The sequence below is a fragment of the Tympanuchus pallidicinctus genome, unplaced genomic scaffold (assembly GCF_026119805.1).
Source record: "Tympanuchus pallidicinctus isolate F22 unplaced genomic scaffold, pur_lepc_1.0 scaffold23, whole genome shotgun sequence".
NCBI classification, from domain to species: Eukaryota; Metazoa; Chordata; class Aves; order Galliformes; family Phasianidae; genus Tympanuchus; species Tympanuchus pallidicinctus.
The window spans coordinates 1,381,221-1,405,776 of record NW_026294740.1 but is presented as its reverse complement, the minus strand read 5'-3'; the positions used below and the strand labels follow the sequence as shown (position 1 = coordinate 1,405,776).

General features: G+C 47.4%; 1 protein-coding gene across 2 annotated transcripts in view; it reads left to right on the top strand.

Moving 5' to 3' along the window:
* SHISA6 (shisa family member 6) overlaps positions 1–24,556 on the top strand; it is a 222,267-nt gene that overhangs the window by 25,566 nt on the left and 172,145 nt on the right. For both annotated transcript variants that reach the window (XM_052688170.1, XM_052688169.1), the window contains exon 3: positions 21,771–21,866. In XM_052688170.1, coding sequence (XP_052544130.1) covers positions 21,771–21,866 — 96 coding nt within the window. The remainder of the gene's footprint in view (positions 1–21,770; positions 21,867–24,556) is intronic.

Sequence of the window (24,556 nt, the reverse complement as noted above, 5' to 3'; positions counted from 1 at the left end):
GTCACCACATGTCTGTGTGTGTCCAAATTCAAAGGCATATGTGCTTTCTTAGGAGCTGACAGAACCCAACTGTCCAGTCATGCCACAGGGATTTAGCTCTGCTCACGCAGATGTGGTCCCAGCGTTGCGTTAAGTTGCAGGATGACACCTGTGAACATGGGCTTAACATAATTGTCACAATCATACTTGGTGGAGCTAATGAAATATTTACCTGTGAACAGCTGTAAGATCATAAATGTTTCACTGTCTGCTGCCAGCCAGCCCTTCATGATTTACAGTCTTGAATTGTGTATGAGGCTAATTGCACTGCCCTCCATAAATCAGGCACTCAGGCTTTCCTGGGGCACTTTTAATTAGCAAAAAACCCTCCACCCTGCTGGTGAGGACATCCATGGCAAGCAACCAGGAGATGGAGGCTGGCCCAATCCATGGCCTCCCATCTCAGAATGCTTCTTACCATCAGAGTGGGAGAGGTTCCAATCCGGGATTGCTCTTAGTGTTGGGATCAGGACAGTACCTCCAGCTCTACTGCAGGGAGCTCTGTTCCCAGGCAGCTCTGATGCATGATGCAGGGACTTTCCCTCTGCCAAACAAAAGGGGGCTTGATACCAGAAACATGTGTGATTTTTTTCTTTTGTCTGATGTCTTGGGTTACCTTTACTGGAGTGAGATATGGAATGGAGACCAAGGGGGTTCCCAAAGAAGTTTTTCCAAAGAAGCAGGACACCAAGGATCTTTTCCAATTTTTCTCAGAATTCATGATTAGTGTTGGTGATGCCATGCTTGGAGAACTGTCCCCAAAAGCAAAACAGAGTAATTTTATAGCAAATAACATGTTTGGGGCATGCAGTATTGCTGGAGAACTGAGGCAGTGTGTGTCTTCAAAACAGGAGGATTTTCAAGGAAGACAAAACTGTTGGCTTGATGAAATCTGAACTGATGTTCCGTGCAGCGGAGGGATGGGAGATTCCCACGTACTGATGGTGCAGGGGCTGCTTCTGAAGGCTCCATGACACTAAAGGGCCACTGATGTTCTGTACAGAAAGAGAGGCGATTTTTAAGGAGTTCGCTGTAACCATTTAATCAGCCTTTGTGCTGGATGAGAGGAAGGAGGTGAATGCAATGCTCGTCTATAGAAAGTCTTTAGAGATGATGCTGGGAAGGTGAAAGACGAGCTGGCAGAGCAGGTGCGCTGCGAGGGATTACAATAAAATGAGGCAAAAGAGTTGAGATGGCTTTTGTGAAAGGAAGGTGTGCATTGTGAGTCTGCCGGCACACTGCGAAGGTGTGACTGACAGGTGATGGAAGTGGTTCTGTCAATGCAGCGCAGACATTTTCCTTCAGAAATTGTCAGTGAGGTCTTTCATCAGCAGTGCTTGCAAATACCATGGGGTAGGAGGAAAGGGCTTCTCAAGAATTAAGAGGAGATGAAAGGATAGAAGGCAATGAATGAGGATAACCCGTCAGGTTTTACATGGGGTGAGCGTTATTGGAGTGCTAGATATGCACACTTCAGAGATATGTGTTGCTCAGTGTGCTTTTGAGTGATCCAGAAAAGATGTGTGGTGTGGTGACAAAGGGTTGTGTGTGATGTGGGTTTATTCTGAACTCTCACATGTGACAGCTTGGACTTTACTGGATAGAGCCAATCACCTAATAAAAAGATTTCCAAGGGAGGCCGTCCTGTTGGTCCACAGCACAGGAATGCTGAGCACCTCAATAGGGATTTATGCTGCAGTAGTTCTGACTTCCTCTTTGTATTCAGTTGTTCAAAATGAGATGTCTTGCAGAACATGTGCTCTGTATTTGCAGTAGCTCAGGCTGTCCAAGTCTCCAACTAATCACGCCTCTCTGAGAATCAGGATAGCTTCATCAGCTGCCTTTCCATCAAGGCCTCTGGGCCAGAAACTTGTGGCCTCTCCTTGCAAGCAGGGAGCTCCTGGATGGCTGAGCAGCACCGTGTGCTGTGTGAATCAGTGCTCTGAGGTGTGTGCTGCAGCATCCCCAGTGCATGCAGTTCCCAGGAGGGCTCTCTTGCTTGGGAAGTTTGCACTTCTGATGTGGCTTGGACCATAGTCCCATCCTTCCCCAATGGTCCTTCAAGGCAGCCAGCTTTGCAGATGCTCAAAGAAGCGGCTCCTGTTTGTAAAGCAGACATTGCTCTCCTTGACCTATTTGCTCATTACCTCCATAAATGTGATTTTGATTAAGGATTTTTCCTAAGTAATTAGGGTGGCATTAGCAATGCAGCCAAACAGAAAATAGTCCCACAAGCAAGGTTGCATGGTGTCTGCTCCCCAGGGCTGTTTGCTGACTGCCAAGTGGCGGTCAGGAATGGAGCCAGCACCAGCCCTGTGGGTGGGAGAAGTGCCCCAGGTGAGGGAGGTGGTGAAGGTTTGTCCTGCCCAAGGAGACACAATGTTCTGCCCATGGGGACACAGGGTACTGCCCATGGGGACGTGGTGTTCTGTCCTTGGGGACATGAGGTCCTCCAGGCCACCAGGTCTATGAGCAGTTCTGCAGCTTCGCATTGCAGCTCCCTGCAGCCAGGGAGAGTTTCTGCATCAAGCTGCAAATTCATGGGTTAAAACTACTCTTGCTTACAGTTGCTTGTTAAAATTAAAATGCCTGCTGAGCTCGTGCTTTGAGCAGCAGGAGAGGAAGATAATACAGGGCTGGATGCGAGGAGCTGGCTCGATGGTGGCCATCACATCTCCCAGCTCCGGTCACAAGGAACAAGCTCAGTGTCACTGCCCATGGCTCTGCACAGACCAGGCTGCTGATCAGACTCGAGCTGCTAATGCAGCCCCCACTCTGCAAGCTGCTCTCAGCATCCTTCCACATATGGCACCGCAGTGATTTTACTGAGCCACCACGTACTTTCTTGTTAAGACTTTGCCACCAGAGAGCTCTGCCAGGGTTTTTCCAGATAGGAAATGACCAAAATCATGTGCAAATGTGGCCCAGGACTAGAGAAGAACAGGCTCAGAGTGACTCAGCCCAAGAAAACTGTTGTTCTCAAATAAAACTATTTGACAAAGGGGCCAAAGCTGAGCTCACTTTCAGGAGAGCAGAAAAATAATGGTGTCACCTTTAAGATCAAAGCGGCTGGCTGAATTCCTCCGAGTGAGAGTAACTACCTAGTAAACAGAGCCAGCACTTGCTTTCTGCAAGCATCTGCCTTAGCCTTCAGCAGCTTTCTAATGCAATTCTGGGGGAGTGCTGCCAAACAAGAAGGGACTCATTCCAGAGCTTCGGCAGCGAAAATATAAATATCCCTCTTGTTAATTTTGGGTGCCATAATCCATCAGTGGCTGTCTTGTGCGATTTAACTCCCTGACATCTCCTGACAGCATGGGCACTAAAGCACTCCCATGCTAATGTAGGGCAGACAGGTGCCAGGTGCTTATTCCAGCTGCCCATTGTGCTGAACAGAAGGATCCATGGGTGGTGGAATGGTGCTGGTGTATGGAGAAAGGAGAGAAGATCCCATCAGGAAGAGAGGAAAGGAGTGCATAGCATGGAGAAAGCTCAGAGGTGGTTCTGAGGCGAAGTCAATGCTGTGCTGTGCTCACAGCAATTCATCAACTCGGGCTTTTGACAGCATGGGTGAAGAACAACAACCAGAACCCTGTAAGATCCGCAGAGATCTCCAGTGTGCTGAAATCCCTTGCTCTGGCACCTGGCATAATGGGTGTGAGCCCTTTGGTGTCCATAAACTTGGGCTGCAGCTCAGGAAGGAAAAGAGAGGCAAAAGTAGAAGAGCTGTGTCATGTCAGCCTCTCACCCATTAGTTCTTACAGCCTCTTCCATCAGCACAAGCATCCTATCAAGCATCTCCAGTTTGCTTTTCCAGTCTGTTTTCTTTTTCTCTTTTAACTTACTCTTGGCTTTCCTATTTATTTTTTTTTATTTATTTGTATTATCACTCTTTTAAGGCTTGGCTGTAGATATTTGTTGCCTTTGTTTCTGTTCATCCATTTCCAACCCACTCTGAACTGCACTACAAACACCTCTAAAACCTCTTGAAGCAACGAGTGTCAAGGCTGGAATGAGTTTGAGGTGTCAGTGCTGCATTTAGCCTATTTAACTTGTGATCACAAGCATGTTACCAGCTCTCTGTTGTGATGTGCACAGCACATTATCATGGGCAGTTAAAATACATGGCGGGTCTGGAAGCAAGTCACTTTGTGAAGCTACCTCCCTTTGGTTGGACCCTTGAATCACGGCCTCTTGGCAGGCAGCATCTCAGCAGCTGCACAGATCATCCATTGCTTGTCAGCACAACCTCTTGTGTTAGAGGACGGAGCCATCCTCAAGGGCCAGTTAGCCCAGTAATTCAGGGAAAGGTGAAAATACATCAGCTAACATCAGAAGTACATGCTATCAGCACGTCTGATAGTTATGCAGCACTGACATCCTTGTTATTCAAAAGCCATTTTCTAAGCAGTGCTTTCTTTCCAGAAAGTTACTTTTAAGCATTTAGATTCAACAGCCATGATTTTTTTTACAGATGGGGAAACTGAGGGGGGCAATATGAACCAGTTCCCCAAACTCAGTGAGCCATCATGAAGCCAAAGCAGAACCAGCAGACAGGTCTTCTGAGCCCTGGTGTCGATGCCTGTAATGTGAAATACGCTGCATTCAGAAGCAGTGTAGGGAATATTGCAGGTGGGTGAGTGTTTGATGGGTGACCTGGATGATGAAAGCACTGTTCAGGACAGCTCCCTTCAGAAAAAGAAACTTTGTTTTCTGGTCCTTGTGGAGTAGCTTGCATAGAGGAAGGAGTGAAAAGTGCTGTGAAAGGACCACTACATGAAAGAACTGCATTTAGGCAGTGGTAGCAGAAGGCACCTGAGGCTCGAGGAGCTCTACTGTTACATGAGCAGTGAATTTCAGAAGGGATGAGTTAAGAAAAGTGAGCTAGCAGCTGTCTGCTGAGTTGGAAACAAGGATGAGGACAGGGTCAAAGCTGAGGACAGAGGAGGATGGGAAGATGCAACTACTGATGTCACTGGAAGATGAGTGGGTGAGAGGACCCCAATCCTGTTGAATACTTGTGCACCATGTTCCCTCTCAAAGAGATAAAAGAAAAGAACAGGATACTTTAGCATTTCATAAACTTCAGCAGGCACCTGTCCACATCTTTTGGCATTTGAAGTACCTGCAAGAAGTTTCCAAAGTCTTTCCTGAAGACAGTGAGATTTGTCTCCTTTCTTAATTGGGGCTCAATTTGAGGTGTGAGAGTTTTTGAAGAGGTTGATGCTGACTTCCTTGCTTGAAATGAAAGCAGAAAGAAGTGGCTGCATTTAGTGTGTGAAATAGGACAACTCGTATCCTTAGACTGTCAATTTCCATTTATTTACTCACAATTATAAACAGAGCTGTTCATAAATATTAATAAGGAACATTCCAAAGCCCAGCTGAGAAAATAAGTATTATCACCGTTTACCAGTTGTCAGACTGAAGCACAGGAGGAGACGTGACTTGTCCAGAGGGACCAGGCAGGCTGACATCACAACTGTCAGCTTCCCATCCATCAGAGCTGCTGTGTCCCCTTCCATCTCTGCTCCCGCGCTCCGCAGTGCCACCAACCGCTGTGCTCGTGTGGCTGAACGTTCAAACACTTCCTCTGTAGCACTGGTTTTAACCACCACAACCCTTGTAGGAAAAATCTGAATTATCTTGGGTTTGGTGGCAAGTCAGGACGCGGGGCATTTCAGTCATGCTTATAGTAACCAATCCAGTGAAGTTAAATGACATTATTTTCCTAATAATTTCTCAGAGTGGCTGACATCCATCATGTCCCTGTGATGCTTGGGTCTTTAGAGCCTCTCATGTCCAGAGCCTCAAACATTCAAAAGCCACCTCTCTGGCAGCTGCATTCAGACCTCTGAGGCTGAATGGGTCACCAGGGCTCCTGCTGAAGTGGAGGCAATAGCAACCTTGGAGATGGCTTTATCAAATGACCTTGAAATGCAGGTGTTCATTTCTTTCCACTGAATGTAGAAGGGAGAGGATGGGGAACAACTGGATGTCTTGAGGGCTGAGTTAGGGCAAATGAACCTGCAGGAGGCTGAACTTTTGTTTTTCTGTGCATTGCCTTCAGAGCTGGGTTAGATGACCTGCCACAGCAGGCTGTATTACACTGCCGAGGCAAGACCTTGATACTTGGATTGGAGTGTGAGGAAATGCAATTCAAACTGCAGTCTCCCTTCGTACTGACATTTGGGGATCCTTTGGAAATTGTCAAGGATCCTTCTGGATTTCAGAAGTGGGTCGTGTTGGATTTTGGCACAAATAGCACAAAAGATGCAGAGGCACAGAAAGTGATTCAGTTGGGGTTCATGTTATGGAGCTCGTGACAGCTCCAATAGGGCTGGTAGAAATAGGAAGGTAAGCAGTGCTCAACACTGATCCTGCTTGTAAAACTGAGGGAAATGCAGTGCTGGATTGGGTTCCTGAAAGCAGGCAGAGTTTTGTGGGAAAAAAAAAAAAAAAAAAAAAAAAGCCTTGTGTTTCCTGAAGACAGAAGAAAATGTCATTTCTCTGTGCGAGGTGTAATAGTCCAAGCCCCATCCCAAATGCAAAGCGACGTAAACCTGCAGTGAGCTTGAAAAATCCCATTGTTTTAGATGTGGACATTGAATTGCTTGACTCCTGGGAAAACATTTGCTCTCAGCCTGCTCCTGCCTGGGTGAACATGGAAATCTCCAGCAGCCTCATTTTCTGACCCCCCCTTTCCCAGTGACTGGGATAGGGATGGGAAGGCTCCTGGTTCTGTGTGGGACACTTCCCCTGGTTGCTTGCCTTTGCACAGTCCTCTAATTATGCCCCTTCCCCTCCTCTAAGCTGTAGAATACCCTTTCCCTTCAGGAGCTGCTCGTGACAATCTTTAACCTGAATGCACAGGGCTTCTCCTGCTAAAGAGTTTTTGGCTGAATTGCATCCATCCCTTTTCAGTCTTCGTTTCTTCTCTACCTTTCTGCCTTCCCACATTCCTTTTCATCCCTGTGTCTCTCAATGTCTCCCATTCTGTCTTTCCTACTACTCCCTGGCCATGTATTAGAAAAAGGAGGGAGGAACTATGCAGATATGCTGTTGGATCTGTTGGGATCAAGTCTGGGAAGTCAGTGGGACTTCCTGACATTTCTGGTGATCTGAGTCTGAAACTGAGGAAAGGGGGCAGGGAGGTCCCCACTGTTTGCACACAGGGACAGTGACAGGTAACCCCACCGCTCCAGCACCCAGCGTGCCTCGTTGGGTTCCATGTTGCTCAGGCTTCGTTGCCTGTCCCAAAATTCCCTGGCTCCTGGAAGCGGTGTGCCCAGGGAGAGCAGGAAGCTTTGTCGCTGGGAACACTTTTTTCATTAGTGCATCTGAACAGCACGCGTTGCTACTGGCAGATTCTCATTAAACAGCTGAGGTTCCCTGAGGACTCGTTTCCTTCCTCCTCCAGCAGCAGGGCTGGGAGCACGCTGGGGTGAAGCAGTGGCTGCACAGCACGGTGCAGCAGCTGCAGCGGTGCAAGAGAAAGCTGCCCATAGTTCCCTGTGGTTTCGTTGCTTTTAAAATGCAGTTGTTGTGACACTGATGCCACGTTTAGAGCTCTGGTTATTTCATGCTTTGAGAGCTTATCAGTGGTCTGCACCAAGTACTCATCAGTGTTGTGGGGTGATCCTACACAGCACCAAGTGCTTTCTGGTATATGCAAGGCAGGCTCCATCCCTGGGCTCTCTTTCATTCACAGCTCAGCAGCACTCAGACATGAAGTTCTGTATCCTTGTCTTTTCTCTCCTTCAAGTAGCATACTAAAATCAAGGGACACCAACACTGACTTGTGCTGGGCTCTGACAGTAGCCAGCTTCTCCCTTACAGCAAGGTGCAAAGCCACCCCATGGCAGATGGAAGACAATATGCCTTCCTGGAAGCATTATCTCGCTGTCCTATGGAGTTTACAAAGTACAAGTTACTGTGTTCTTCTAAAGCCTTTGGTTAGTTTCAACTATTTTCAGGATACCTTGGGACTCCTGGATCAATTTTCCTTAGTATTTTAGGCTTATTGCACTCTCCAGATCTCATCTTCAAAGCACCACAATGTATCTTTTCTGGCTCCTGCCTGTAGGGGTAGGCCAGAAGGTGACCATCAGATAGGAACTTTTTATAATTCTCAATGTACATTTTTTCTTGGATTTCCTTTTCTACCAGGCTGATGCATTTAACACGGACATTCTCCAAAAGAAAAAGATAAGGTTTCGTGCACAAAATAAGTTGCAACATCAACAGCTTCTCATCTTGTAAGCAGTATAAAAATAATGGAAGTCTAAAGTGAAATGCTTGATTAAAGTTATAGAATGCCTTATTTTCTTTGTGATGATGAGGCTGTGCAGTTTTGTGCCATTTCAGCCCTAATTTCCATCCAGTTTTGTCTGCTATCTCCAAAGCAGAAAGCCTTCTTGATGTCTTCTGGTCCCTTCTTTCTTGTGGGCCAGATGCCATGAAGTCAGTCAGCACCATGTTCAGCAGCTGGGTGTCACATAAACCCAGTGTAGATGTAGAAACATTGTCTCCAGATATCTCATGTGTTAGTTTGCTCCTGCTGCCAGTTCTCTGAGCACAGAGGGATGCTGACCTGGGATGACACAGTCTGGGTGCAGCTGCACAGCTCCATGTGCTGGGGTTTGTCACCGTCCTTCATCCCATCATGGAGAATGGTCACCAGGCATGCCTGTGGCTCCTCCCAGCAGGCTGCTTTGCTCGTACTGCTCCTCTCCTGCTTTGGAGCCCAAATTCCAGCTGTAGACGGATGTAAAATGGGAGGAACTGCATTTGAGGCTGGAGGGCTCATGCATGGTGGGCTGGAGGAGCATAGAGAAGTCATAGTACTGCTCATGCAGAAAAAAAGCAGTGAGAACTGGTGCTGGGACACAAAGTACCACAGGCCACATGAGAAACCTTTGTTCTCCTCCTAAAAAACACCATAACGCTACTGAAAAATTTCTCAGACTGAACCTGTATTGCTCTTCCTCCCACAGCCTGTTCCTGTTTCAACAGTCACTGCAACTTGCTGTGTTGGGCAGCACAGGCACGAGAGTAGGGGTAGACATTAATCCCAAGAGATCATTGTTGGTCATTATCATCACCACTGTCAGGGCTGAGTCAGATTTGCTCTGCTCGTGATGTCAACAGCCATAAATTGTAGAGCTAGTAAATAAACAAACAAAACCAGCCAATAACCTTTGGAAACAGCAGAAGAGATATACAACTCACACTGGACAGTTTAATATACTGTTAGCAGTCAATGTCAAATCATTCTTTCCAGGTTTCCCAGTTTGCACATTCTCCCCAGTTTACACCTCTCTCTCTGTAAAGCAAGTTTATTGCATTAAATCTCAAACATGTGACGAGAGCCCTCATAAGTACTGGAAAAGGTGAGACTGGTGCATGCTGAGGGGCAAAATCAAAGACCATTTCAATTCCACCTAAAGAATTTAAATGCCAATTAACGCAGCCTTGGCTGTAGATTGAAAGACAGTGTAGGATATGTTGTGCTGTCATGAAATCAGTGCCCAGCACTGTTGCTCTTACTCTGTAATGGTGAATCACAATTCAACATGCAATCCCGTAGCCTGTGCCCCAGCTGCAGTTGACTGAGATCCAAAGACGTCAGAAAATGTCACAAAACTTCTTTTATTTCTGGTCTCTTACTGTCATGTTCACATGCAGTTGGATGTGTTAGTGTTTCCTAAGGAGAGCAAGGCTTAGCATTCTGAGCCTTAAAAGATCTTTCCAGGAATGTGGCAGGCTCTGAGTGCCAGTGCTTTAAGCAGCTTGTTTAAGGCAAAAAGCTTTAAGATGTTTTTCTTCCATTTCCCATTGCTTACCCTGATGATGCTGTATGGGTAGGAACGTGCAGCCCAGAAGACCATCTCCAGCAGATCTGGGTCCATGCAGCCCGTCCTGAATCTCTGGTCCATCTTCACAGGAGGATCTCACTGCTCTGAGAGCAGAGACAAATTCTCTGCCACCTTTCTGTCCAGTGACTTTCCTTTGCAGTCACACCTTTGCCTGTCCCTGGGTTAGTGCTGTGGCTGGGAGGTTGCAGCCACCCTTGTCATAGGAAACTGATACAGCATTGGGTATCTCTGGCATTACAGATATCTCCATCCCTTTCTCACTGCTTTGGAAGCCAAATCCATAAGGGATCTGCTGGCACAGGCTGCCTGAGCATTGCTGCTGCTCGAGTACCTTGTAGGGCAATATGAGTGTGGAAGTTTGTGTACACGGTGCTTTATACAGCCTGAGGGGTGCTCCTATCCACAAATATCTTCAGCTGTGTGACTTTCAGCAGTTTCCAAGAGTCTAACAGAACAATTTCTTGTGATAAAACATTCTATTTGTCCCAGTTCTCAGTCTCCACTCCTTCCTCTGCTATTTTTCCCTTTTGTGACATTTCACTCCTTTTCTCTGACTAATTGCAGAGAAGGTCATGGCTGCGGTGACCAGCACTGGTGCACTGTGTGCAGTTTTGCAGAATATGTCTTGAAGTTTAACCTAGGAGCCCCGCTGCTGAATTCCCTTCACTTTTAGCACCTCAGGTAACTCTGTTCTCCCACTGAGAACTGGAATATAAGATCCAGGGCTTCCCAAGCTCCAGGACAAGCTGGCCCTGGCAGAGGCCAGGAGCAAAGGTCTCAGTGCTGAGCTCCATGGGGACTCTTCCCTAGCTTGCTGCTCTCCATGCTGTGGGAGCACAGAGCTCCAAGGGGATAAGAGAGCATCAGGAACACAATCTGCTGCACAGGGCCAAGAGTGAGGTTCAGACCTGTTTTCACTGAAGCAGTGTCTGAGAGAGATGCAGCCACCACAGAGTAATTCTCATCGGACCCTTGCAAAGGCATCTGGCTGTCACAGGAAGTTTATCTCTACCCTTAAAGTTCTGGCTGGAGGCAATTGCTCCTTGGTGTTCTCCCTCCATCCGCGACAAAGCAGCCTCCACCTTCCCCTCTGCTAACAGCCTTGAAGCCGTGTGCTGTGCCATCAGCCCTGCCTTTGCCCTTAATCGCTTTCTCCCAGCCTATATAATTAAATTCCATCAGGTATTGCATCTAATTTTTGAGGAGCTCCCAAAGAACAAAAGCCAGTTCAGTTGCAGGCGAACAGAACAAATTAATTAGAAGGGGAATATTAGGCCCTCTCTAAATTAGATCAGCAAATCTCCGGCAGAAGAAGCGTAGCTTGACTGGCTCTGATGTTGCTCACTTCCCAAGCAGCTGCTCAGCTCCACGGATCGCATACAGCATTCCGTGTCTCTGAAATAGGCTTGGAGCAACCCATGCTGAAAGGCACTCCAGGGCACAATTTCAGAGCGCGACGCAGGGAGTTGGTGGCCTTGTGCCTCTCATTACTGTTGTGCTGTTAGATTGCCTCGCTGTACTCGGGGAATATCTCCCTGTCATATCCCTGCCTATGTAACCCCAATAAAGGAGGATGTTACTTGATTGCGGAGCCCTACACAGTGCTGTTTACCAGCATTCCTCCCAGCTATGGAGATTGTTATGAGAAAGCACTGGAATTATCATATAAAACCAGATCAAATACCCAGAAGCGACTCTTCATAAGCATTTAAACAAGTAAACAGATGGCACCAGCACAACTTACTTCTACCTCTAGGAATCTGCAATCCTGGGGGATGACTGCACAGTCCCCTGTAGAGTGGGGGATGCAGATTGCGCTCGGAGCTCAGGGATTGTGCTCTGCACAGATTGTGCTTGTGTCCTGTGCTCCTGATGCAGTGCGGGGAGCTCCAGCTCTCCTTTTCCAAGTTGGAAAAAGACAACTAAGATATAATCAAATCCAACTTTCAGCCCACCCCCACCATGCCCATAAACTGTGTCCCCAGGTGCCACATCTCCAGGTGTCTTGAACACCTCCAGGAACAGTGACTCCACCACCTCCCTGGGCAGCCTATTCTAATGACTGATCACTCTTCTGGAGAAGAAATTATTCCAAATGTCCAACCTGAACCTATCCCAGCACAATTTGAGGCCATCACCTCTCATCCTATCACTGCTACCTGGAAGCAGAGATCGACCCCCACCTCACCACAACCTCCTGTCAGGAAGCTGTAGAGAGCCATAACATCTCCCCTGAGCCTCCTCTTCTCCAGACTGACCCATCCCAGTTCTCTCAGCTGCTTCTCATCAGACCTGTGCTCCAGACCCCTCACAGCCCCACTGCCCTTCTCTGGACATGCTCCAGAGCCTCCATGTCTTTCTTGTATTGAGGGCCCAACTGAACACAGCACTCCAGGTGCAGCCTCACCAGAGCTGAGTACAGGGGACGATCACCTCCTGCTCTGCTGGCTGCTCTATTACCATGCTCCCTATCATTTTACACTGTGCTTTTACCCCAGCTCTTTTCCTCCAGCCAGAAAAAGTCTTTTCGTTACTACCAGACTCTCATTCTTCAATAACAAACCCCTGTCTTTCCACCTTCTGCCCTCTCTGTTCCTGCCAACAGGATCAGGCCCCTCAGAAGGCCACTGACTGAGGCTGTGATGTACATTCAGATATTTCCTCTCCATTCATCCCATGACATCTCCTGTAGGTTTCCTGAGTTGGCGTGGTTTAAGGACTCAGCTTCTCAGAGCTCACCGAGACAACAGCAGCTGCACTGCCATTAACTGCTTTACCCAACTGGCGTTACTGCTGCTTTCCCATGAAAGTCACTGCAGAAACATCAGTCTGAAGGGTCAGCATACGTGCACTGTGTTTTTGTAAAAGTTCTGTTTGCTCACAAACAGCCTTGCTGGCTCACTCTATGTGAGGATTGTTTCTGGAGTTTTGTAGCTTTCCTATTCAAAGTAATTATTGTAAATGCTGTCATTTCAGGCAGTTCTGAAATGATTATCTTCTTATCAAAATGGCTGGTTTAGGATAATGTGGGCACATCAGTTTCACCAGCTATCTCAGGAGATAGCATTGCTTGGAAATTAAGGGCCACAGCTGCAAAAGTCCTTACAAAACACCATCCCGGAGCAAGGCTGGGAAATGTTGTAGTTTGATTCAGAGATCACATCACCTCTTTTACCCTCTGGAGACTTCCCATTTCCAGCATAATTTGGTAATTTGTTCTTTTCCTTTACAGAAGTGCATCTCAATAGCGCATAGATTCTTGACATTATTTCTGAGCACCTGTTGTAGCAGAGCAGTAACTCTTCCCTGCTGCTTCCCCTTCAGAAGGCAGATTAGAGAGAATTGGAAAAGCACTCAGCACTTCCCCCAGGTTACTCTTCTGTGTCAGTAATTGCTGCTGTTTCCCTAGGAAGGCAGTGGGAGCGTGGCTGGGGGTGAGGGGCTGTAAGGCAGGCAGCAGGCTGAGCGGGATGTGCCTGTGTGCCTGTGGGAGTGGAGGGGTCCGCTGCCATCTTTGAGTGGAAATGGGTAAAACCTCCCTCGCTGTAGGGTGAATGGAGTTCTGCCGTGTTTGTACACTGCCCACAACATGCAGACCCTTTAGAGAAGGAACGTGAAAAGCATGTTATATAGACTATATCCTAATAGCACAGGAGCAGTGGCTACAGGTTGGACTAGGGCTCTGAACAGCTTGCTCTCATTCATCACCTCTTTAAGCCCAGTACAGGTGCTGCAATCAGCCTTCCCTTACTTCTCATCCCCATGTGAATCTCTGTGTGTGTGAGTTGTCTTTATGAAGCAGAGGTTCGGTCCTTTCTCATAACACAGTAGAAACAGCTGAGTCGTGAGTAACCCCAGCATCCAGCTCACCCGAGGTGCCCCCAGCTTTGTCCAAGAACAGAGCAAGGCACACCCAACCCCAGAAGGGTGAGACTTGGCTCAGCAGGGGAAGCTTGTGGATCTGACTGCAAGTGAGAAGCCCAGCTGCACATAAGAAGGATGGTTTGAACCCTGGACTGTGTTGCCTGCAAGTGGTCTGGTAATGAGAGGCAGGGGAAGCAAACAGGAAGCTTTGAGCAAACATCAGAGCATGGTGGTGTGACACCATCAGGACTGAATGGGGCCAGGGCCACGGGGCAGGTCCTCCTGCTGAGCACGGCTGGGGAGAGCTCATGAGACGTGGAATTTAACTCTGCAATAGGGAAAGCAGCTGAGATATTTATGAGATAATTAATTAAGGTGGTTTCTGTAAATGTGTCATCCAAAAGGCTTTATGTGCGTCTAAGCTGGCATTTTCTCTGGCTGGAAACTTTTGAATTTCTTCCACATTCAACTGGGAATTAGTGCTGGGAGAAAGAAAACAGATTTATGCCCCAGCTGCATGGATGCAGTGTTACACACAAAATCCTGCACAGCCCACAGGAGATCACCTTGTGTGTGGAGCTGAATTTGTATGGTTAGTTAATTAGTGTCTTAGCACTCTAATCAAAGCACAGCAGTTGCAACAATACTTGCTCAAATTAATACAGAAAGGCTCATTTATAATGCCCTCAAAATGGATATATAAAACTTCATACTCATAGAACCACTGAATAGTTTGTGTTGGAAGGGATCCAGTACAAACCCTGCCGTGGGCTGGTTGCCTCCCACCGTATCAGGCTGCCCAGGGCCCATCCTCTTGGGCACCGAAGGGCAGACCCCTGTGACACATGGCACTGCTGCAGCCACCATGGCCTCATGGGGTGAAGCCATGGGGCTGATGGCTCCTTGGGTGATGTATTGATCACCTTCTGGTCTGTCACACCTGCCAACCGTGCCCTGGAGATTTTCTTCAAGAGATGTTCTGTATTTTTCTTTTATTTCTGTGGTTTGGGTTGTTTGTTTTCTTTTTTAATGCTGTGAAGTAGATGGAAACAGAGAATTATTGAAACCAGAAATCTCCCAACAGATGAGTGCTGTGTTCAGTGTTGGGCCCTCGCTACAAGAAAGACATGGGGGCTCTGGAGCGTGTCCAGAGAAGGGCAGTGGGGCTGTGAGGGGTCTGGAGCACAGGTCTGATGAGAAGCAGCTGAGAGAACTGGGATGGGTCAGTCTGGAGAAGAGGAGGCTCAGGGGAGATGTTATGGCTCTCTACAGCTTCCTGACAGGAGGTTGTGGTGAGGTGGGGGTCGACCTCTGCTTCCAGGTAGCAGTGATAGGATGGGAGGTGATGGCCTCAAATTGTGCTGGGATAGGTTCAGGTTGGACATTTGGAATAATTTCTTCTCCAGAAGAGTGATCAGTCATTAGAATAGGCTGCCCAGGGAGGTGGTGGAGTCACTGTTTCTGGAGGTGTTCAAGACACCTGGAGATGTGGCACTTGGGGACATGGTGAGCATAATGAGCATGGGCTGGGTTGGGCTTGGTGATTTTCCAACCTTAATGATTCTGTGATTCTCAGATGGGTCCGGGGTTTGGAGCTATGGGTACTTCTGGACATCATGAGATTCCTGGGCTCACAGACCAGCCAGCATGCAGGGATCAGGAGAAGAAGCCTGGACTGTGTGGACCGTGCTGGGTTCAGAAGAGCCATAGGCATTTACATGCTCACCCTCAGTGATGAGGCAAAGCCTTTGGTGCTGTGTTGCAGGAGGGAAAATAAGAATAATGCTTCTGAGAGCTGGGGGAACAGGATGGCCACTTAACCAGATAAAGCCATGCACACATTGATGTGCCAACCTGCAGCATTTAATCAGAACTGATAGTCTCAGTGTAGAACAGTTGAGATCAACCTGCAGTAATTGTTTCCTTGCAGTGAGTGCAGCAGGTTGATAAAGCAGCCCTTGGGCTCTGCTTCCCTCAGAGGGTGTTATGTGCTAAGCATGACTGTGTGTGTGCTGGGGAGATGTGAACTGATTCATGGCCTCATTTAAAAAGCAAAATACAAAAAAATAAAACAAAACAAAAAAACAGGAAAAAATAATGTTTTCTTCCCCTCCTGAGTCATGCAAGATGTGAGCTACCTCTGCATCCTGTGCAATTATAGGGTATGGTGAAGGACGCAGAGGAAGATGAAGGGCTGCTTTGTCACTAATTTGTGACAGGATCCCTCGACACGTGGCTGCCCTGCTGCTCCCAGCACGTTGGGTTGCTTATGCCTTTGGTAGGGGCGTTTTTTGCACTCACTGGGCAAGGACTGCTCCCAGAGTTGTTTCCTATGGAGGTGTCAGCCTGTTGGGTTTTGCTCGTGGTTTGGGTGAGTGCCTGGTGGTCCCATCCCATCTGTTGGATCCCATCTCTTTGCTGATGGAAGGGTGGTCCCTGCTGGGTGCCAGGGGTTGGATGCTTGCTCTTTGTGGAGCGGCAGGGCACATCCCATGGCATGCTGATGGGAAGCAGACCACAGGGAGCATCGCTGCTTCCTGCACAAACCAGGAGCTGCACTCAGTTATTCCACAAGCCAGCATGCATGTGTGTGGCCTTGGTGAGGTGCTGCATTTTGTTCTTCTGTCAGTGCAATCCTCTCCCTTTGAAGGTGTTTTTATTTGGATGTTTCAGCTGAATGTGAGCTCACTGCTGTATTTGTGTCACCTCCAGCAGATGTTGCTGGTGAGACCCTCCAGCACTGCACTCTTTTCACAGATACTCATTTTTTAAGTTAACAGAATAGCAGAAATTGATATTTTCTGAAATCTTGTGTGGCTTTTTGTGGCTTCTAGGGAGGCTGCAAAACCAAGGACAACTGCTGTAGTTAGTAGAAAAAAACAATTAAGAAAAGGAGGTATTACCTTGATCTCTAATTAGGAAATCTGGTACAGCTATTAACTTTGCTTTCTTCATCTTTTACGTTGCCAGAAAAATATATGAGCATGACCAGCACTTGTGCAGCTCACTGCACTGGATTTGGCATGGCTTATTGTGTAGTAAATGGGCGTAATTTAGGGCATGTCTATCGGTTGGGACTAACACAAACCTTGTGCCAGGAGCTGTTTCCCATTCCTGCAACGTTGGGGGAAGTCCTTCAGTCATTTCAGTCTGCATCATTTTCCAAAAATCCCTGGTTTTGGCTAATAATTGCACTTGAGAGCTCCAGCACTCTTGTGGGTAGGAAGCTTTCACCCTCTGTGGTTGCAAAGCGGACTGGATGATGTGATGCAAATGCACTCCGAAAACTGATAAGCACAGAATCATAGAATTGGGTTGGACAGGACCTCAAGGATCACCAAGCTCCAACCCCTGCCACACGCAGGGCCACCAACCTCCACATTTAACACCAGACCAGGCTGCCCAGCTCCCCATCCAGCCTGGCCTTGGACACCTCCAAGGACGGGGCATCCACAGCCTCTCTGGGCAGCTGTTCCAGCTCCTCACCACTCCCTCTGTGAAAAACTTTCCCCTGACATCCAACCTCAATCTTCCTTCCCTCAACTTAAAACCATTTCCCCTTGTCCAGCTATCTACCTCTCAGTCATCAGTTATCTACCTTTACCCTGATAATCCAGAAGTTGCCCTGAATAAAAATGAAAAAGAAGAATATGGATCTTCTTCTTCTGAACCTGAAGTTCTTCCCTGGCTTGGCAGTGCTCCTAGGCTGTCCTTAAGGCCTTGTACAGCTTGCTGTGCTCAGCAGCCACATGTGGAGAAGAGCCAGAGAGTGGGACAGGGGCAGGGGCTTAGGAACTCTGGAGCTGCCCAAGGCCATGGCAGGCTGAGCTGTTGGGGACAGGCAGCCCGTGGCCCAGGCATTACATGATCTTTAAGGACCCACCCAGCCTATGCTGTGTCCTCAGCAGACACCTTGCGGTCTTTTTGTCCGTTCACATCCTTTGTGCTGATGTGCTGGGGCTGCTCTCTGGGTGTAGTTTATTTCCAAGGGAACCCTGGGACGGGGATGAGCTCAGCATCACGGTGTGTGTCACCCCAACGGCTGTCCTCAGTGGTTCCTGCCTGCCCTTCCACGGGTGATGTAATCTGTGCTCAGTAATACCATTTCTGAAAGGTGGATAGCAGCATTTTAGTTCAGCTCTAATAACTCTGTTAAATCAGAGGGCCTGTAATTGCTGTTTGTGGCTGAGTCTGTTCCATATGTGTGCTATGCAGCGTGCAGTCGTAATGAAACGTTCCCTCTTTCAGCTGTATGCCCTAAAGAATGTCTTTGTTGTGGGGAAGGCACAGCGCTCACCTGCTCTCTGCCTCTGCTATGTGCTATAAGCAAAGGAAAGGGGGAAAAAAAAGTCATGTTCTCTCCTTGTTTCAGTTTTTTTTTGAAATTTTAAGTTGTGTAAGGCCTCATTTGATTAGTAACATTTTGCCTTGCTGGACTCCAGGTCGTTTCTTTTAATGGAAAAGCCTGCGAGCCCCTGTGTGTCTGAGAGTTTACATGCATTAGAGCACAGGGATGTCAGTGTGAGAAAGAGTGGGGAGTGAGAGAGCAAGAAAAGGCTCTTCCAGGCACTCAGATACTGTGCTCTGAAGCAGCATTTTAAATTCCATCTCAACCATAGACACTGCAGATGCAAAATTGCTAGAGAAATACTGTATTAAAAGGCAACGTGCTCCATGCCATGAGATGGGTGGTTGTGTGGCTTTGGAAATAGGGTGTGCTAGAGGGCTCCAATCTGCCTGTTCAAGGGACAGAAGAGCTCCCTTCAGTGCACTGAACTGAGCAATGAGGAGAGGAGCCCCACTGCCCATCCCTGTGGCTGCTTGGGCAGTGCTGCCTGTGACCTTCAGTGGCTGCCAGCGTTTCAACTCCCAGATAGCTGCAGCCCATGGCACATCTCGTCCCAGGGACATTGCCTCCAAAGGGGAACTGTGCTGTGATGCACTGTCACACCAGGGGGAGAGAAAAGCAGTTGGAAGGAGCCTCGTGAGGCTTCAAAGTGAGATCCTTTGTGTCTTGGAAAGGCAGAGTTTGCTCAGTTGGGTGTCAACAATCAGCAATAAAAATATCTCAGGTGTCTAAAATGGATTGAAAGTAGATGAGTTTGCATCTGTTTTTCAAGAAATTGGTCCATCAGCTCTGTACCATGGAGAAGAGGGTATGACCTTTTTGGCCCATGGGACACTCATCTCCATCAGCCCAGCTCAGCTCATGCTGAGCCCCCAGGTCACAGGAGCACACAGAGTAGAGGGGAAACACACAGCCCCAATAAGGAATGGGGCAGGGATGCTTTCTGCTGTTCTGTGGGAGCTGCACAGCCCCAGCAGCTCCCAAGGCACTCCTACCAAACTTGGTGCCAGACTTGGCCATGGCGGGGGCAGGAGGAATGATCAAAAGAAGGAAGAAAGAACCTTGTAAAGCAAATGGAGTGTCCTGTAATGTGCCCGTAAAAGGAAAAACTCCGTGCTGCTTGAAGTCTACAAATTCAGGTTTCCCATGGGAAAACATGACTCCTGTTCAAATGCTAATAGGATGTTATTGCAGGAATCTTTTAATTTAACTGTTATGTAGTGCAAGAAGGGGCAGAGCAAGGTTCAGAGAGCAAATGGGTGATGAATGATCTTCAATCTGCCAGGCAGTGTTTGCTTTTTTTTTAAATATACTTCCCCTCCTTGATCTCTGACTTAAGCAGATCCTCCAAAGGGATATATAAAAGACAGCCATGGCTTCAGCTGGGGGTAATGGCACATATCTGTGTGTTTCTTTTATTCTCATTTAAAACCGCTAAGTGATGGCAGTGCTGAAGTGCCAGTCACCTGCATAGCTGACTCTAAGAGCATAGGAGTTGATGATGTCGGAGCAGAAATCAGCTTAAGGCCCATTTTTGAAATGCAGTAGAGAAAAAGAGAAGAATTGGGCACTGTGACCACACACCTTTTCAGGTTAGATCTCACATGAAGCAGGAGGAGCTTGCAGGCACTCAGAGGCAAATTGTGCCATCCTCACCCTGCAACACGGCACGCAGGGCATGAGGAGCAAGGTGGGAAGAGCAAGAGAGCAGCCCAGCTCCTCTCTTCTGCAAAGAGAAAATTCTTTTTATCCTGGGAACTTCTTGGTGGATTTATGGCTGGAAGCATCCACGTTTCAAGGTTTCTGCTATCACTTTGCATTGCTATAAGCGTAAGAAGGAAACTCTTGCTGCTAATTCTCCTGAACCTGTAGAAACACTTTGTGTGTTTTGAGAAGTTTACAGGGAGCTTTTGGCTGACCTTGACCAGCAGTGCTGCGTGAGAAAAAGGAGTGGGATGCTTTTTCTAGCAGATTGGAATAAACAGTTTTTCAGAACTCTCAGCATCTCCTGCCACCTCCATACGTGAGCCTTCTCCAGGGATCTTCAGCTTGCTCCTGGGGTGGCACAGACCCACAGGTAGGGGGTGGGGTTTGCAGCCTGCTCAGCTCCACAGCAGGGCATATTGTAGGGCAGGTTAGACCTGGAAAGGGTGCTCACCTTCAACCCAGCCGTATGAAGGGTGCACTTTGGTGATGGGAAAAATGGCTTGCAGCATTGAGAGCTAATGGCCTTGAGTTGTGCAAGGGGACGTCCAGGTTGGATATTAGGAAAAATTATTTCTCAGAAAGAGAAGTGAGGCACTGGCACGGGGAGGTGGGGGCACCATCCCTGGAGCTGCTCAAGAACTGTAGAGATGTGGCACTGGAGGACGTGGTCTGTGACCATGATGGGGATGGGTTGGATTTGGTGATCTTTTAGTAGACTTTTCCATCCTTAATGGTTCTGTGATTCTGTGATTCTGTGATCACTAGGATTTGTCAAGGCACTGTGGTGGGAGTCACTGGCAAAAAGGGAAAGAAAAAGACTTTGCAGACTAATGAGATTTCAGAATGTGTTTTAGTCTTCACAATGTTCCCAAAAAGCCTGAATATGTGTGAGAACACACAGCATTTTGTCTCCGTTTGAAAAACAGGAAAGGGCTGTAGCATCTGTCAGAGGCACCGTCAGCCAGCCAGAACACAGCCTTAGGCTGCATTTCCACCTGGATCCGGGATCCCATGTTGCCTTCCCTGTTGCCTCCTGACTCCGTTCGGGTGCCATGCATTGCACCATCTGCTGAGCCCAGCTCACAGCCACCGAGGGTTGGAGGAACAGAGATGCATCCCAAGCATGTGCACCCCAGGCTTGTGCAGAGAGGATGGGAAGCTGGAGTCTAGTAGGGCAGGAGCTGCATTCCCAGCCCCCAGTGCTGCCCTGCTTCCCTCCCCCTGCACCCACCTTATCTTTGCAAAACAAAAGGGATAGCAAAATTAACAACGTGAAAAGGGGAGGAGATGACAAAGAGTATCTGGAAAATTATCTGTGTCCTCATTTTGGAGCTTTGCATGGTAAGCAGAAGCCCTTTTTCCTTATTAATGTATGAAAACCTTGAAAAGCTGGATGACTGGTGAGCAGTTGGTACCACTCTGTTGTGATGGACTAAGAGAGCTCTCAGGAAGTGTTCTGCAAAAGACTATCACGCTTGAGAAATTATCTGGGGATGTTGTTCAAGGACCAGAGCAAATAAATCAAAGCTAAAAGGCGAAGTCTGCTGTTGTGCTGCTAATGGGCACTTGGGACAAGAGAGATGCTGGCAACTTCACTTTTGGGCTGCAAAAAAACTTCAGCAATTATGGTGCAAATGCTGCCAAGGGCTTGTGTGATACCTGTGGAATTTGCTCTGGGATGTTTGCTTAGCTGTCAGACTCCATTCATGCTATGGAAGTATCAAAATACTCAGTTGTTCTTCCTAAGCCTTTGCCCACGTGGAAATTCAGTATTGCTGCAGTTAGTTCTGCTGTACCCCCTGCTTATCATTCGTAAGGTAACCATGTGGTGGGGCCTTGGTGCTCGTGTACGGGGGCAGCAGCGGGGCTGCATGGCACATACCTGCACCTGTATAAACCTGCATAAAGTTGTTTTCTTTTCTTTTCCTTGCCAGGTCACTATGGGAAGGATATTTATCGAAGTGGAGGGCCAGATCTCCATAATTTCATCTCCTCCGGGTTTGTCACATTAGGACGAGGACACACAAAGGGTACAGTGGAAACAATTTTTTGCTAAATAGAAAAGATTCTTTTAAATAAATAATAATAATAATAATAATAATAAAAAAGATATAACTCAAAAGCTGGCTTCTAAGTGCTAGAGCAGTATTGGACTGCAGTCAGTCGCTTTAGTCTAGCAAATATTGCTGCAGGTAAAATACTGTGCTCCTGGCAGAACCTTTTAAATCGTAGCAGGGGAGACAGTGGGAGAGTGTTGAGTGGAACAGCCAGCCTCCAGGCTCCGCTCTGACTGTGCAGTCCAACAATTTATACTTCTTTGTGTGTTTTCCTGGGTGCATGGATGCAAACCACCATTGTGCTGCTGTACTTACAAAGGGAAAGGGAAGGAGTGTCATGCTGTCCCAGGGCAGGCAGTAACAGTTCCAGAGGGCGTTTATGGATTTCTTGTAGTTTCTGGGCTGCTTTTCTTTTTTCTTGGTGGGGGGAGGGAGGGGGATATTATGAATATTTTATAAAATTATTTCTTTTTAGGTCCAAAACGTATATTTTATGTGCTCATATAATCTGTGATATAATGTACAAACGTGAAAACACAAAAATATACATATACTGCTCTGTGTATGTTCTGTGTATATGTACTGTATATATGATATATGTTGAGAGACAGTTGTAGCTATATTAGATACGTAACCACATATCCCAGGAGTTGTGGTGACGAAAAAGCTGTGTGATTTGACTCAAACCTGGCTGGTCACCAGAACCCCGGGGGAACGTTTGTTTTATGACCTTGTTGCCTGTTTGGTGAGTTTGTATGGTGCACGGTGAGACCGTGTTGGGAGCACCTTTGTGTTTGCGCCCACAGCCCGGCTGCGTCCCACGGGTGCAGTGGCAGCGGGTTGTGGCACTGGGTGTGCCAGCATGTGCCATGCCAGTGCGCCCCGATCTGTGTCCTGCTGACTACTGAGACCGCTGTACATCTCTATAGACACAATGTATGTGGAGATTACCTATATAGACACAATGTACTGTATGTGGAGATGTGTCCATGTGCTCGCCTGGTTGAATGCACCTGTGTTGTTTCTGTGGATGACCACGAGTCACAAATTATTAAAATACCTTTATTTTTCCTTACATTTCCTGCACTTTTTCAAATTCTCCACGAGTGTCATCCAAAGCAGTGTTGGTCCTGTAGAACTGTCAGAGAAGAAACAAATATATGTATATTGTCTGTGTATGTCTGTGTGTGCTTAAATAAAGTTTACTGAGGCTGAGGCAGCACCCGTGGGACTTGTAATACAATACCCTGCAATTCCAGCCTGGCACTGCACCGGTGGAAGGAAAGCAGAGGAAACCACCATGAACCTTCAGGTGGGCTGGGAACTAAAGTGGTTCAAGGAAGGACTCATGGATGGCGTTTCACACAACATTTCCCTTTCTCCTCTCCACCCGAAGGAGGTTTTACAGTCATGTCCTATCACATTAGGCCTAACTTCGGGTGTAGGGTAAGGCAGCAAGAGGCACGTCCTACTGAGTGGTGTGTCCTGATGGCCCCGTCAAGAGCATGGTAACCCTGGGCAGAGGCTTACGACCTGCCTCTTTCTCTCTGACACTTCACTTACCTTTGAGCAGTTTTCTGTACCACATGCCTTTTCCAGTTCCTTCTCAGATAAAAATAAAACCTGCTTTCCTTCTTCAACTGAGGAGGCTTGGGGGGTTTGTTCTTCCATAGGTGGGCCACTGGTTGTCACACCTTCCCCACTGGCTTTGCTGGAAGCCCCGCAGAGCACCTTTCCCATCCCTGACAAGATGGTAGAGTGGGCAACGGGAGCCAAATTATGTATGTATCACAGTGCCAAACAGCCATCAGATAGAGTGGTGCTTTCCACCCTATCGGATAGAAGTGAATAACAGGCTTTTAGTTGAAGAAATTCAACTAACTCAGCTTTTTATGTACCAAAAGTAATGGATTGTCTTTCCAATTTACTTCTAAGCTACCTGTAAATTCACATTTTATTTGAACTGTACCATAGTGTTAATTTCTGACTTCCTAATGGTAAATTCACATGCCCACGTTTGACTGGTGCAAGTGATTAACGTGTGCACACATTCTGCAGGCAAACTGTCTTGTTTGCTTGAGTAAATGTGTAGGTTTGTCTTTGTTTGTGATCTGATTTAATTGCCTATTTGTGCTGGGAAGGAAGGGGCTTTGTGTGTAGCAAGTGATGTAGGGTCTCTGTCATTATGATTGTGCCCTGTGTGACTGGATTATTTCTGGAAATATTACATGATAGACTCCCTGTATAGTGCTTGAGCTGGCAGCACAGTTGGACACGTAGACAGAAAGGATGAGTGCACCAGCAAGGGATGCACTCCTGAGCTTTAGCTGAGCTACTTTGTGCTCAGATTTCATCTTACTTCAATTCCAGTGAATGAATGAAGATCTCCACCTCAGCTACTGTTAACTTAACCATGTCCTGTGTCGTCATTACCCTACCATGGAAGGGGGTCCTTGCTCTTAGACTGAACAAAGCCAGTGAAGTTTATCTCAGTATTTCACATTTTTGGTGTTTTCTCAACCGTCTTCTGTGCTGTAGCAGGACTCACAAGTGCTGAGTGATATTTAAAAGCTAGTAGCTAGTCTGTTTTGGGCAGAAGACAAAGATTTTAGACATGCCGAACTACCATGGCTACCAAATCAGCATATTCACGTCTGACATCC